Source organism: Oncorhynchus clarkii, chromosome 12 (genome assembly GCF_045791955.1).
Source record: "Oncorhynchus clarkii lewisi isolate Uvic-CL-2024 chromosome 12, UVic_Ocla_1.0, whole genome shotgun sequence".
NCBI lineage: Eukaryota > Metazoa > Chordata > Actinopteri > Salmoniformes > Salmonidae > Oncorhynchus > Oncorhynchus clarkii.
Genome location: NC_092158.1, coordinates 29,379,369 through 29,393,103, shown reverse-complemented (window position 1 = coordinate 29,393,103; position 13,735 = coordinate 29,379,369). Strand labels below are relative to the sequence as shown.

The window sequence follows — 13,735 nt, the reverse complement described above, 5'->3', positions numbered from 1 at the left end:
ATGATTGTGAGAGGGCAGCAGGTATGATGACATAGTGAGGAGATATGATTGTGAGAGGGCAGCAGTGTTGATGACATAGTGAGGAGATATGATTGTGAGAGGGCAGCAGTGTGAATGACATAGTGAGGAGATATGATTGTGAGAGGGCAGCAGGTATGATGACATAGTGAGGAGATATGATTGTGAGAGGGCAGCAGGGTTGATGACATAGTGAGGAGATATGATTGTGAGAGGGCAGCAGGGTTGATAACATAGTGAGGAGATATGATTGTGAGAGAACAGCAGGTATGATGACATATTTGGGAGATATGATTGTGAGAGGACAGCAGGTATGATGACATAGTGAGGAGATATGATTGTGAGAGGGCAGCAGGGTTGATGACATAGTGAGAAGATATGATTGTGAGAGGGCAGCATAGTGAGATATGATTGTGAGAGGGCAGCAGTGTTGATGACATAGTGAGGAGATATGATTGTGAGAGGGCAGCAGGGTTGATGACATAGTGAGGAGATATGATTGTGAGAGGGCAGCAGGTATGATGACATAGTGAGGAGATATGATTGTGAAAGGGCAGCAGGGTTGATGACATAGTGAGGAGATATGATTGTGAGAGGGCAGCAGTGTGAATGACATAGTGAGGAGATATGATTGTGAGAGGGCAGCAGTGTTGATGACATAGTGAGGAGATATGATTGTGAGAGGGCAGCAGTGTGAATGACATAGTGAGGAGATATGATTGTGAGAGGGCAGCAGGGTTGATGACATAGTGAGGAGATATGATTGTGAGAGGGCAGCAGGGTTGATGACATAGTGAGGAGATATGATTGTGAGAGGGCAGCAGGTATGATGACATAGTGAGGAGATATGATTGTGAGAGGGCAGCAGGTATGATGACATAGTGAGGAGATATGATTGTGAAAGGGCAGCAGGGTTGATGACATAGTGAGTAGATATGATTGTGAGAGGGCAGCAGTGTTGATGACATAGTGAGGAGATATGATTGTGAGAGGGCAGCAGTGTGAATGACATAGTGAGGAGATATGATTGTGAGAGGGCAGCAGGTATGATGACATAGTGAGGAGATATGATTGTGAGAGGGCAGCAGTGTGAATGACATAGTGAGGAGATATGATTGTGAGAGGGCAGCAGGTATGATTACATAGTGAGGAGATATGATTGTGAGAGGGCAGCAGGGTTGATGACATAGTGAGAAGATATGATTGTGAGAGGGCAGCAGGTATGATGACATAGTGAGGAGATATGATTGTGAGAGGGCAGCAGTGTTGATGACATAGTGAGGAGATATGATTGTGAGAGGGCAGCAGTGTGAATGACATAGTGAGGAGATATGATTGTGAGAGGGCAGCAGGTATGATGACATAGTGAGGAGATATGATTGTGAGAGGGCAGCAGGGTTGATGACATAGTGAGGAGATATGATTGTGAGAGGGCAGCAGGGTTGATGACATAGTGAGAAGATATGATTGTGAGAGGGCAGCAGTGTTGATGACATAGTGAGGAGATATGATTGTGAGAGGGCAGCAGGTATGATGACATATTTGGGAGATATGATTGTGAGAGGGCAGCATAGTGAGATATGATTGTGAGAGGGCAGCACGGCGAGCCACAATAGTACCAGTTGGACCAGGGGGGAACAAGAAGGTGTATGTGAGGGGGAGTGACCAGGCTGCTCCCAGCAGGGTCCCAGGGGTGGGACGGGCTGGGGATCGATCTGTAATGTAGCCTGTAAATGACCCAGGGCCTGCTTAAATCCATTAGGCCAGGGGATGACGGGGAGCACTGAGAAGAAGTGCACATCAAAATAACAGGACAGCCAGGCCAGAGCCATGCGCAGGACACACTTCAATGCCACTACAGTCAACAGGGCCAGCTAGGCCCAGGTCCCACTACCGCCAACAGGGCCAGCTAGGCCCAGGTCCCATTACAGTCAGCAGGACCAGCTAGGCCCAGGTCCCATTACAGTCAGCAGGGCCAGCTAGGCCCAGGTCCCATTACAGTCAGCAGGGCCAGCTAGGCCCAGGTCCCACTACCGTCAACAGGGCCAGCTAGGCCCAGGTCCCACTACCGCCAACAGGGCCAGCTAGGCCCAGGTCCCATTACAGTCAGCAGGACCAGCTAGGCCCAGGTCCCACTACCGTCAACAGGGCCAGCTAGTCCCAGGTCCCACTACAGTCAGCAGGGCCAGCTAGGCCCAGGTCCCACTACCGTCAGCAGGGCCAGCTAGGCCCAGGTTCCACTACAGTCAGCAGGGCCAGTTAGGCCCAGGTCACACTACAGTCAGCAGGGCCAGCTAGGCCCAGGTCCCACTACCGTCAACAGGGCCAGCTAGGCCCAGGTCCCACTACCGTCAACAGGGCCAGCTAGGCCCAGGTCCCACTACAGTCAACAGGTTCAGCTACAGGACCAGCTAATATCCCGGTATCATAATTACAGGTATTTGTGTATGACAACAACCTAGATGATATCCACTGTCGGCTGTAAGGTTGTGCTGCAGTGAGGTATGATGGTACAATGCAGTAGAGGGGGTGAGAGAGGAGGAGAGGGGGTAATGTGTGAGCCAGGTGGGCTAGATGGAGGCGCTGGGCATCTTCCCTGGGCCACCATGTGGCCGTAGCCATCTGTTGCCGCTGCCTCTATTCATCAGACACACTCATTAGCTTTCTGTGGAGAAAGAGAGACCGGCTCAATCTGCATGCAAAGATCTCTCTGTGTCTCTCTTTATTCTCAACCCCACTCCCCTCTCTCTCTATCTAGCTCCCTTCTCTTCCCTCCTATATCCATGCTCCCTCTCCATCGTCTCACTCATCTAACTAAGTGATTAGCGTATCACAGGCTCTCATGTGTCCGATGGAGTTGGCGACAAGGGATGGGATGGCATGAGATGTGTGGTGGTGGTGGTGGTGCTGTGGGGGGGGAAATAGGTCAGACTGCCCCACCCCCTCCCCCTCTAACCCCCCGCTGTCCTGGCCGGACAGTAAAGTGGGCCAGGCAACACACACACACTCATTATCCTTCTTCATTCTTCTTTCTCCTCTCTATCCCTCCTTCCCCTACAGCATCTGTTCCTTCCTGACTTTTCCTAACCTACTCTCCTGTGTGGTTTCTCACCTTCTATCTCACCTGTTCTTCCACCTTCCCTCCTTTCCATGATCTCCCTCATCTAATCAGTTGTAATTCCCAATGCATCAAATGCCACCATCACTTTATATTTTCATCTGAGAGCTACAGAGAGAGAGAGAGAGAGAGAGAGAGAGAGAGAGAGAGAGAGAGAGAGAGAGAGAGAGAGAGAGAGAGAGAGAGAGAGAGAGAGAGAGAGAGAGAGAGAGAGAGAGAGAGAGAGAGAGAGAGAGAGAGAGAGAGAGAGAGAGAGAGAGAGAGAGAGAGAGAGTGTGTGTGTGAGAGAGAGAGAGAGAGAGAGTGTGTGTGAGAGAGAGAGAGAGAGAGAGAGTGTGTGTGTGTGTGGTGTGAGAGAGAGAGAGAGAGAGAGAGAGAGAGAGAGAGAGAGAGAGAGCGAGAGTGTGTGTGTGTGTGTGTGTGTGTGTGTGTGTGTGTGTGTGAGAGAGAGAGAGAGAGAGAGTGTGTGTGTGTGTGTGTGTGTGTGTGTGTGTGAGAGAGAGAGAGAGAGAGAGAGAAAGAAAAAGAGAAGGGGGAAAAGAGAGGGGAGAGGTAGGCTGGTTGCCGGATTGCATTACTAATTTATACACAAACCTTATTAGAATATTAATGCTAAAAGCAATCAGGCAGCCCTATGTTAAATTAACTGATATGAAGAGAGAGGAGGAGAAAGAGAGGGAAAGAGAAATAGGGAAAGAAAGAGAGAGGGGTGTTTTGTTTGGAAGTGGAATTATTTATGCCAAATGAAAGAATTAAGGACTACCTCTTTGGAAATATCTCCTAGCACACACCTTACAGTAACTGTCTCCATCCACACACCATGACCATAAACCATATTCAACCATTTTATGAACTAAGTCAGTCTGAAATATATTCAGGGAAATTGATTTTGTCATCTGAAACAGTTTACATATTAAATACAGATAGAAAATGCAACCCATTTTCATAATGATAACTCAATTCTAACACAGGGTTGATCCTGACTGTCCTTCAGTTACAACCAGCTCAAACACACAGCTGCAAATAGACCAAGATACATCTTCTTTAGCTCCATCACACACACTACCACACACTACCACACACACTAACACACACTACCACACACTAACACACACTAACACACACTACCACACCCACACTCTCCTGAGAAAGATGCCTGCCATTGTTTACAATGACCATCCAATTACTGGGCTGTGCTCAGATAGCCAGATAGCCAGAGAGCTTACACACACAAAATCAATTTCAATCTCCCTGTCTTCATTAGGCCTATCTGAGCAGTCTTTAGACCTGGATTCTCTCTCTCTCATTGTCTCCTCTCTTATCTGTCTATGGTAGAGAAAGAGAGAGGATGGATAGTGAGAAAGAGATGGAGAAAGTGAGCAGGTCATGGAATGGACAGAGCAAGCAGGTAAGAGGGTCTGAAATAGAGAGGTGAGCAGATAGCTGATTGGCTGAATGAGGGGACAGCTTATTAGCTGAACAGGAGCAGGGCTGTCATTCAATAGGACATCAGAGTTCACTGACCCACCTGAGCCTTTATATAATGCATGTTTCTCAGTATTCCCCCATCATTCAAAGTGTGTATGTGTTTATGTGTGCTAGATATACATGTATGTTTGTGTGGCTGGAAGTATGTATGTGTGTATGTGTTTGCGTGTGTGTGTGAGTGGGAGAGATTGCGTTGCTCAGATTGTATAGCGCTATGGGCAGATTATAGATTGGTATGGCAGATGTGGTGTGTTTCAGAGCGATGCCACATTGCACAGAGAGAGATTACTAGATTGCTGTGCTGTTATTATGATTAGGTCATTGTCTCCTTTGTTGATTGGGTTGGTCCTGGGTCAAGGTTAAACAATGCTGTCCTGGAGTGCAATTATGTTCAATCCTGGTCCCGCATGTGGTCACAGAAGGGTGCAAATTTTTGTCCCAGCCCAGCACTTACACACCTGATTCAGATAATAAGGGGCTTGATGATTAGTTAATTAGGCGTGAATCATTTGTGTTAGTGCTGGGCTAGAAGAACAACTGCATAGTGTTTTTTCTGTGCTTTGTAGTGTTATTAACTGTATTGCACTGACCTCTGTATTGTGTATAATGCGTACTGTGCTGCTGTGTACAATATTGTATATTGTATACTGGGCTATTTAGTGTTTACTTAGTTTATTTGACTGCTGCACTGTGGTGTTTTTACCTGGTGTGTGGTGTATTTAAATTTAACTGTGGTGTGTGGTGTATTTAACTGTGGTGTGTGGTGTATTTAACTGTGGTGTGTGTTGTATTTAACTGTGGTGTGTGGTGTATTTAACTGTGGTGTGTGGTGTATTTAACTGTGGTGTGTGGTGTATTTAACTGTGGTGTGTGGTGTATTTAACTGTGGTGTGTGGTGTATTTAACTGTGGTGTGTGTTGTATTTAACTGTGGTGTGTGGTGTATTTAACTGTGGTGTGTGGTGTATTTAACTGTGGTGTGTGTTGTATTTAACTGTGGTGTGTGGTGTATTTAACTGTGGTGTGTGTTGTATTTAACTGTGGTGTGTGGTGTATTTAACTGTGGTGTGTGTTGTATTTAACTGTGGTGTGTGTTGTATTTAACTGTGGTGTGTGGTGTATTTAACTGTGATGTGTGTTTTATTTAACTGTGGTTTGTGGTGTATTTAACTGTGCTTTTCAGTGTAGAGGAATGTTGAATGCTCATTTCAGTGAGCAGCTCACCGTGTTCCCCATCTGATATCCACACTAATTACACTAATTACACATGGTACAGTATAGCCACAGTACAGTACAGTACAGCCACACAACAGTACAGTATAGCCACAGTACAGCCACAGTACAGTACAGCCACAGTACAGCCATAGTACAGCCACAGTACAGTACAGTACAGCCACAGTACAGCCACATAACAGTACAGTACAGCCACAGTACAGACACATAACAGTACAGTACAGTACAGCACAGTACAGCCACATTACAGCCACAGTACAGCCACATAACAGTACAGTACAGCCACAGTACAGACACATAACAGTACAGTACAGTACAGCACAGTACAGCCACATTACAGCCACAGTACAGCCACATAACAGTACAGTACAGCCACAGTACAGACACATAACAGTACAGTACAGTACAGTACAGTACAGCCACATAACAGTACAGTACAGCCACATAACAGTACAGTACAGCTACAGTGCAGCCACAGTACAGACACATAACAGTACAGTACAGCCACAGTACAGTACAGTACAGCCACAGTACAGTACAGCCACAGTACATTACAGCCACATAACAGTACAGTACAGCCACATAACAGTACAGTACAGCTACAGTACAGCCACAGTACAGACACATAACAGTACAGTACAGCCACAGTACAGTACAGTACAGCCACAGTACAGCCACAGTACAGCCACATAACAGTACAGTACAGCCACAGTACAGTACAGTACAGCCACAGTACAGTACAGTACAGCCACAGTGCAGTAGAGCACAGCACAGTATAGCCACAGTACAGACACATAACAGTAGAGTACAGTACAGTACAGCACAGTACAGCCACATTACAGCCACAGTACAGCCACATAACAGTACAGTACAGCCACAGTACAGTACAGTACAGTACAGTACAGCCACATAACAGTACAGTACAGCCACAGTACAGTACAGTACAGCCACAGTACAGTACAGCACAGCCACAGTACAGTACAGCACAGTACAGCCACATAACAGTACAGTACAGCCACAGTACAGTACAGTACAGCCACAATACAGTACAGTACAGCCACAGTACAGCCACATAACAGTACAGTACAGTACAGTACAGCCACATAACAGTACAGTACAGCCACAGTACAGTACAGTACAGCCACAGTACAGTACAGTACAGCCACAGTGCAGTAGAGCACAGCACAGTATAGCCACAGTACAGACACATAACAGTAGAGTACAGTACAGTACAGCACAGTACAGCCACATTACAGCCACAGTACAGCCACATAACAGTACAGTACAGCCACAGTACAGTACAGTACAGCCACAGTACAGTACAGCACAGCCACAGTACAGTACAGCACAGTACAGCCACATAACAGTACAGTACAGCCACAGTACAGTGCAGTACAGCCACAGTACAGTACAGCCACAGTACAGCCACATAACAGTACAGTACAGTACAGCCACAGTACAGTAGAGCACAGTGCAGCTACATAACAGTACAGTACAGCCACAGTACAGTACAACACAGTACAGCCACAGTACAGCACAGTACAGCCACAGTACAGTACAGCACAGTACAGCCACAGTACAGCCACAGTACAGCCTCATAACAGTACAGCATAGCCACAGTACAGCCACATAACAGTACAGTACAGTACAGCCACAGAACAGTCACATAACAGTACAGTACAGTACAGCCACAGTACAGTAGAGCACAGTACAGCCACATAACAGTACAGTACAGCCACAGTACAGTACAACACAGTATAGCCACAGTACAGCCACATAACAGTACAGTACAGCCACAGTACAGTACAGCACAGCCACATAACAGTACAGTACAGCCACAGTACAGTACAGCCACAGTACAGCCACATAACAGTACAGTACAACCACAGTACAGTACAACACAGTACAGCCACAGTACAGCACAGTACAGTACAGTACAGTACAGCCACAGTACAGTACAGCACAGTACAGCCACAGTACAGTACAGTACAGCCACAGTACAACCACACAACAGTACAGTACAGCCACTGTACAGCCACATAACAGTACAGTACAGCCACAGCACAGTACAGCCACAGTACAGTACAGCCACAGTACAGTACAGTACAGCCACAGTACAGCCACATAACAGTACAGTACAGCCACAGTACAGCCACAGTATAGCAATAAAAACATAACAACATACACTCTCTACAACCAATATACAAACTATACATGGAATCACACTCAAATGTTGTGTAATATGCATTATACAATGGGTGGGTCTAATCCTGAATTCTGATTAGTTAAAACAACATTCCAGCCGCAGTCTATTTCACAAGTTACCACCGGCTAAATCTATGACATTGAAATGCCTGTTTACTCTATTCCATCTGACTACGCAATCCACTGTCTCGTCAGCCCAGCCAGGCGATTTATTAACTTGATGTCCATTATAAAAAGCATCTAGACATTATCTCACACTTCTTTTAGACTAATATTTAGTTTTTTCAACAGCAGATATTTGTATAAACCTTGCTGTCTGTCTCTCCGACATTTGCAACATTGTTTCAATATTCAAATTAGATTTCCAGCTGTCCCATAGTAATGAACGTTTCGGGAGTCGGGATGAGACAGACAGGCAGGCAGCTTTTCTCAGCCAGTCGAAATCATGAATCAGCATCATTTTTATGGATATATACAAAGAACTATCAAGAGAAAACAGGTGAAACTACCTGAAGTGCATCTAGTTTAGAGTCTTTCCAGCTTCAGTTTGAAGTTTTATTTTTCCTTTATTTAACCAGACAAGTCAGTTAAGAACAAATTCTTATTTTCAATGACGGCCTAGGAACAGTGGGTTAACTGCCTGTTCAGGGGCAGAACGACAGATTTGTACCTTGTCAGCTTGGGGATTTAAACTTGCAACCTTTACGGTTACTAGTCCAACGCTTTAACCACTAGGCTACCCTGCCGCCCCACACAAGTGATTGTGTTAGCTGTGTTGTTGGCTAACTCCACTGAACAACAGTGTCCTGACGGGTGAGCACATTTTCTACGCCAGGCGAAATCGTGCATTATTAGCTCATTGTTAAGGATGTATCCAAATAAATGTAACTGAAAACAGCTTAAACAAATGCAAATGCAGGTACTTTGTTGTTATTCTGGTTGCACTGTTTGACTTGACTGTAAATTATCCCGGCTTCGGTAGCAACCCAATATTTGTGTCGGGACTACTGTATATCTTGTGGAAGAATTAAATAGTATGAATAAATTAATCAAAATAAAGTTTTTAATGAAAATATGTCAATCATTCTTTGAAGATGTTGGTAAAAGCGATAATGCAAAGCCGGTGTTTATGTGGGACTGTCTCGGACCTAACAACACCCGTGCCAATATATCCTCCAAACACCGTCTTCATGGGCATTATCACTTAAATATATTACAAGAAATAGAAATGGATACAGTAAAACCAGGCTGATAAGAAATATATAAAAGGTGAAAGATTATATAAAATGCCAGGTAGTCTGTCCAAGCTCCTCGTAACTGACATAAGCATAATGTGTCTCAAACATACACCAAACATTCATTCACACAGTCTGTGTGTGTGTGTGTGTGTGTGTGTGTGTGTGTGTGTGTGTGTGTGTGTGTGTGTGTGTGTGTGTGTGTGTGTGTGTGTGTGTGTGTGCGTGTGTGTTATGCATGTATATAGAACGCCATCTGCCAGGTCCTGAGGCTGTTCTTGCCCCACTACCCTCCTTGCTTCTCTTTCTTTGCCTCTTTCTCTCCTCTCTGTTCTCTCCCTCTCCACCTTCCACTTTGTTATTGTAAAAGAGTTTCACGTCACAGCATTGGAGAGGTTTATTGTTATCTGTTGCATTATCCATGATAACTAAGGATATTTAACACATGTACACTATTAATGCAATAACTTCCCCTAAACACAAAAATATAGACAACTATATATACAGCACCAGTCAAATGTTTGGACACACCTACTCATTCCAGGGTTTTTCTTTATATGTACTATTTTCTACATTGTAGAATAATAGTGAAGACATCAAAACTATGAAATAACACAAATAGAATAATGTAGTATCCAAAAAAGTGTTCAAAATATATTTGAGATTCTTCAAAGTAGCTACCCTTTGCCTCGATAACAGCTTTGCACACTCTTGGCATTCTCTCAACCAGCTTCATGAGGTAGTCACCTGGAATGCATTTCAATTAACAGGTGTGCCTTGTTAAAAGTTAATTTAAAAGTTATCTTCCTAATGTGTTTGTGCCGATCCGTTGTGTTGTGACAAGGTAGCGATGGTAAACAGAAGATACCCCTATTTTGTAAAATACCAAGTCCATTTTATGGCAAGAACAGCTCAAATAAGCAAAGACAAAATGACAGTCCATCATTACTTTAAAGACATGAAGGTTAGTCAAGACGGAGAATTTCAAGAACTTCTTCAAGTGCAGTTGCAAAAACCATCAAGAGCTATGATAAAACTGTCTCTCATGAGGACCGCCACAGGAAAGGAAGACCCAGAGTTACCTCTGCTGCAGATGATAAGTTCCTTAGAGTTAACTGCACCTCAGATTGCAGCCCAAATAAATGCTTCACCGAGTTCAAGGCAAAGAGTGGCTACTTTGAAGAATCTAAAATCTAAAATATATTTTTGATTTGTTTAACACTTTTTTGGTTACTACATGATTCCATATGTGTTATTTCATAGTTTTGATGTCTTCACTATTATTCAACAATGAAGAAAATAGTACAAATACAGAAAAACCCCTTGAGTAGGTGTGTCTAAACCTTTGACTGGTACTGTACATATCACAAAAACAACAATAAACACACTAACATGTGCACACACACACACACACACACACACACACACACACACACACGAATGAGGTTAATGAAGATGAATGTGGGACAGGGAGGGATCCAAGGAGAATGTAGAAATGTACACGATAGAGAGGAAAATACAGGAGACATACTGTAGAAGTTGTAAAAAGGTCAAAGGCTCGTTGGCATGTTAGGAAAAGACGCAATGGATCTAAATTAGGATAACAATACAGAAGGGAATAAATAGAAATGAACAAACAATGGAGTCAATCAGTTTAGACCGGGGGACAGATAAATGAAGATAGTTGGCTAGAGACAAGGTTTGGGAGGGAGTGGTTAAGGTGGAGAGAGAGGTCAAAAGGTCAAAAGTTAGGGGAATATGTAGGAAGAGAGCAATGGAGCTCGAGAGTGAAAGGGATGGAGGCAAGAGAGGAGAGAGAGAATAGGGAGAGGGGCCTCCCGAGTGGTGCAGGGGAGAGGGTTTGGCCGGCAGAGATGTTCTTGTCCCATCGCGCACTAGCGACTCCAGTGGCGGGCCGGGCGCAATGCATGCTGACACAGTCGCCAGGTGTACGGTGTTTCTTCCGACACACTGGTGCGGCTGGCTTCCGGGTTAAGAGGGCATTGTGTAAAGAAGCAGTGCGGCTTGGCTGGGTTGTGTTTCAGAGGACGCACGGCTCTCGACATTTGCCTCTCCCGAGTCCGTACGGGACTTGCAGCGATGGGACAAGACTGTAACTACCAATTGGATAGCACAAAATTGGGGAGAAAAAAAAAGAAAAGGGAGAGAGAAAGACGAAGAGAGAGAAAGTCAAAGAGAGGGAGAAATGATGGAGCGAGTTGCAGGAGGAAGAATCAGTGATCCAGAACAGTGAGCAGACAGACAGCAGACAGGAGTTAGAGTTAGGTCAGGAGATACCAAGAGCAAAGCAGCAGCACATCATTATCATCATCTTCATCATCATGCCTCCAAAACATCCAGAAGGACACACACACACACACACACACACACACTCAAAAACAACAACCACAACTGCATCTTGCTTCACCCTTGCTTTTGTTTTGAATGCATTGTAAATAGCAGCCAAATGGACACATTTATTCACAAACTCACACAAAACCCTTACAGATGGGACTAATAACACTACCCTTTACCCAGCCTTTTACCCCCCCCCCCCCCAACCCCTCTCTGTCCCATGATGTCCTACCTGGCACGATGGAGACAGTGTCTCTCTCCCAGGACACCACGCTGACGTACTCCTGCACGGCGGTGGGAATGAGGCACTTGAACACGGCCACGTTGCCCCGCATGGAGCGTTGGTCTGCAACACGCACTGTATACGGCTCCCTGAACACTATTATACAGAGAGAGACAAAGTGTTAAGGAGGTGGTGTGAGAATCTAAAAGTCTTATTTGGTTTAGGAAAAAGCGAATACTAGAGTTGTAGTGGAACACATAAGATGTATTCTGGCAGTCAATATTGTAAGAATCATTAATTGGATTGCAAAATAATCTACTAATAATATTAAATGTGCAAACATATTGGGAACAATTCAGATTCGGTTTTTGGATATTGTTTGAACACATCAATAACACTAATCGTACATCTGTTTTCAACTCAATTTCTGAGAAGGATTAACAGAAACATTATTGGCTAGCTACAATCAACACCAGAAACTAATCTATTGTCATGTATACAACTCAATATAAAAAATATGACAGAATAAGTGGATTCTGTTAAAGCCCCTGCGGTAGAGATAACAACCCAGCTTAATAAAACCATTGGGATGTGTAGTCGTGGTGGTGCACTGTTCATGCATGTTCATGCAATATTTTACACTCTCCTGAATGGGCATTAACTAATTAGTGAAATCAGGAGAAGCTAGGACATATTTGAAGGTTGCTAAGAAACTGCTTTGGAAGCCCCCTCCCTGGTAACAGCAGTATAGTGTAGCGAACAGGCAGCGTTGCATTAACGTTGGGATCCTACTGCAGTATAACAACACATCAATACACATTACTACATCCACTTTACATAGAGAAACATAGACATACATAGACATATAAATATGTCTAAATAATAATATGATATAGGAACAGGGATTAGACATATAAAATATACTCAGATGGAAATTGTATCATCTACATTTGAATAATTGCCCGCTGTAGCTATGCAGTAAAGAGATTGTTCACCGAAATGACAAATGTAGATAATATGATGGATATCTAGAAAGTAGGCTAGGGTTGGTTTATTTCCTCTACTGTAGCTACAGCATCAGCACCAGGAGTGAGAGTGAAACATATGACACCTATACTCCAAATACTCTAACTACAAACCAAGTTACCCCATTACACTACCCTTTGACCTAACTCTAACACAGCACCGTGACCCGAAACCCCTGACTGTAACTTCTGAACCACGTCCCTCCTGACCATAACCGCTCCCTGACCATACATACCTCCCTGACCATACATACCTCCCTGACCATACATAACTCCCTGACCATACATAACTCCCTGACCATACATACCTCCCTGACCATACATACCTCCCTGACCATACATAACTCCCTGACCATACATAACGCCCTGACCATACATACCTCCCTGACCATACATAACTCCCTGACCATACATAACTCCCTGACCATACATACCTCCCTGACCATACATAACTCCCTGACCATACATAACGCCCTGACCATACATACCTCCCTGACCATACATAACTCCCTGACCATACATAACTCCCTGACCATACATAACGCCCTGACCATACATAACTCCCTGACCATACATAACGCCCTGACCATACATAACTCCCTGACCATACATAACGCCCTGACCATACATAACTCCCTGACCATACATAATTCCCTGGATATGGGACGTGGCTGCTAAGGTTTTGTAAATACTAATCCCTTGTCTCCTGGGGGTGGGCTTTTGGGTCATGAGGGAATGATGGCAGCAGCAGCAACGAGGAGAGACCGACCGGCTGCCGTGCAGCTCAGATCAGTCTCTCTCTCTCTCTCTCTTTCGCTTCTCTCTCTCTCTCTCTC

The 13,735-nt window shown here is 44.6% G+C and overlaps 1 protein-coding gene across 1 annotated transcript in view; it reads right to left on the bottom strand.

Moving 5' to 3' along the window:
• Positions 1-13,735, bottom strand: part of LOC139421970 (cell adhesion molecule DSCAML1-like) — an 86,590-nt gene that overhangs the window by 53,775 nt on the left and 19,080 nt on the right. Inside the window, exon 3 of the mRNA XM_071173113.1 lies at positions 11,884-12,030. Within this exon, the coding sequence (XP_071029214.1) occupies positions 11,884-12,030 (147 nt within the window). The remainder of the gene's footprint in view (positions 1-11,883; positions 12,031-13,735) is intronic.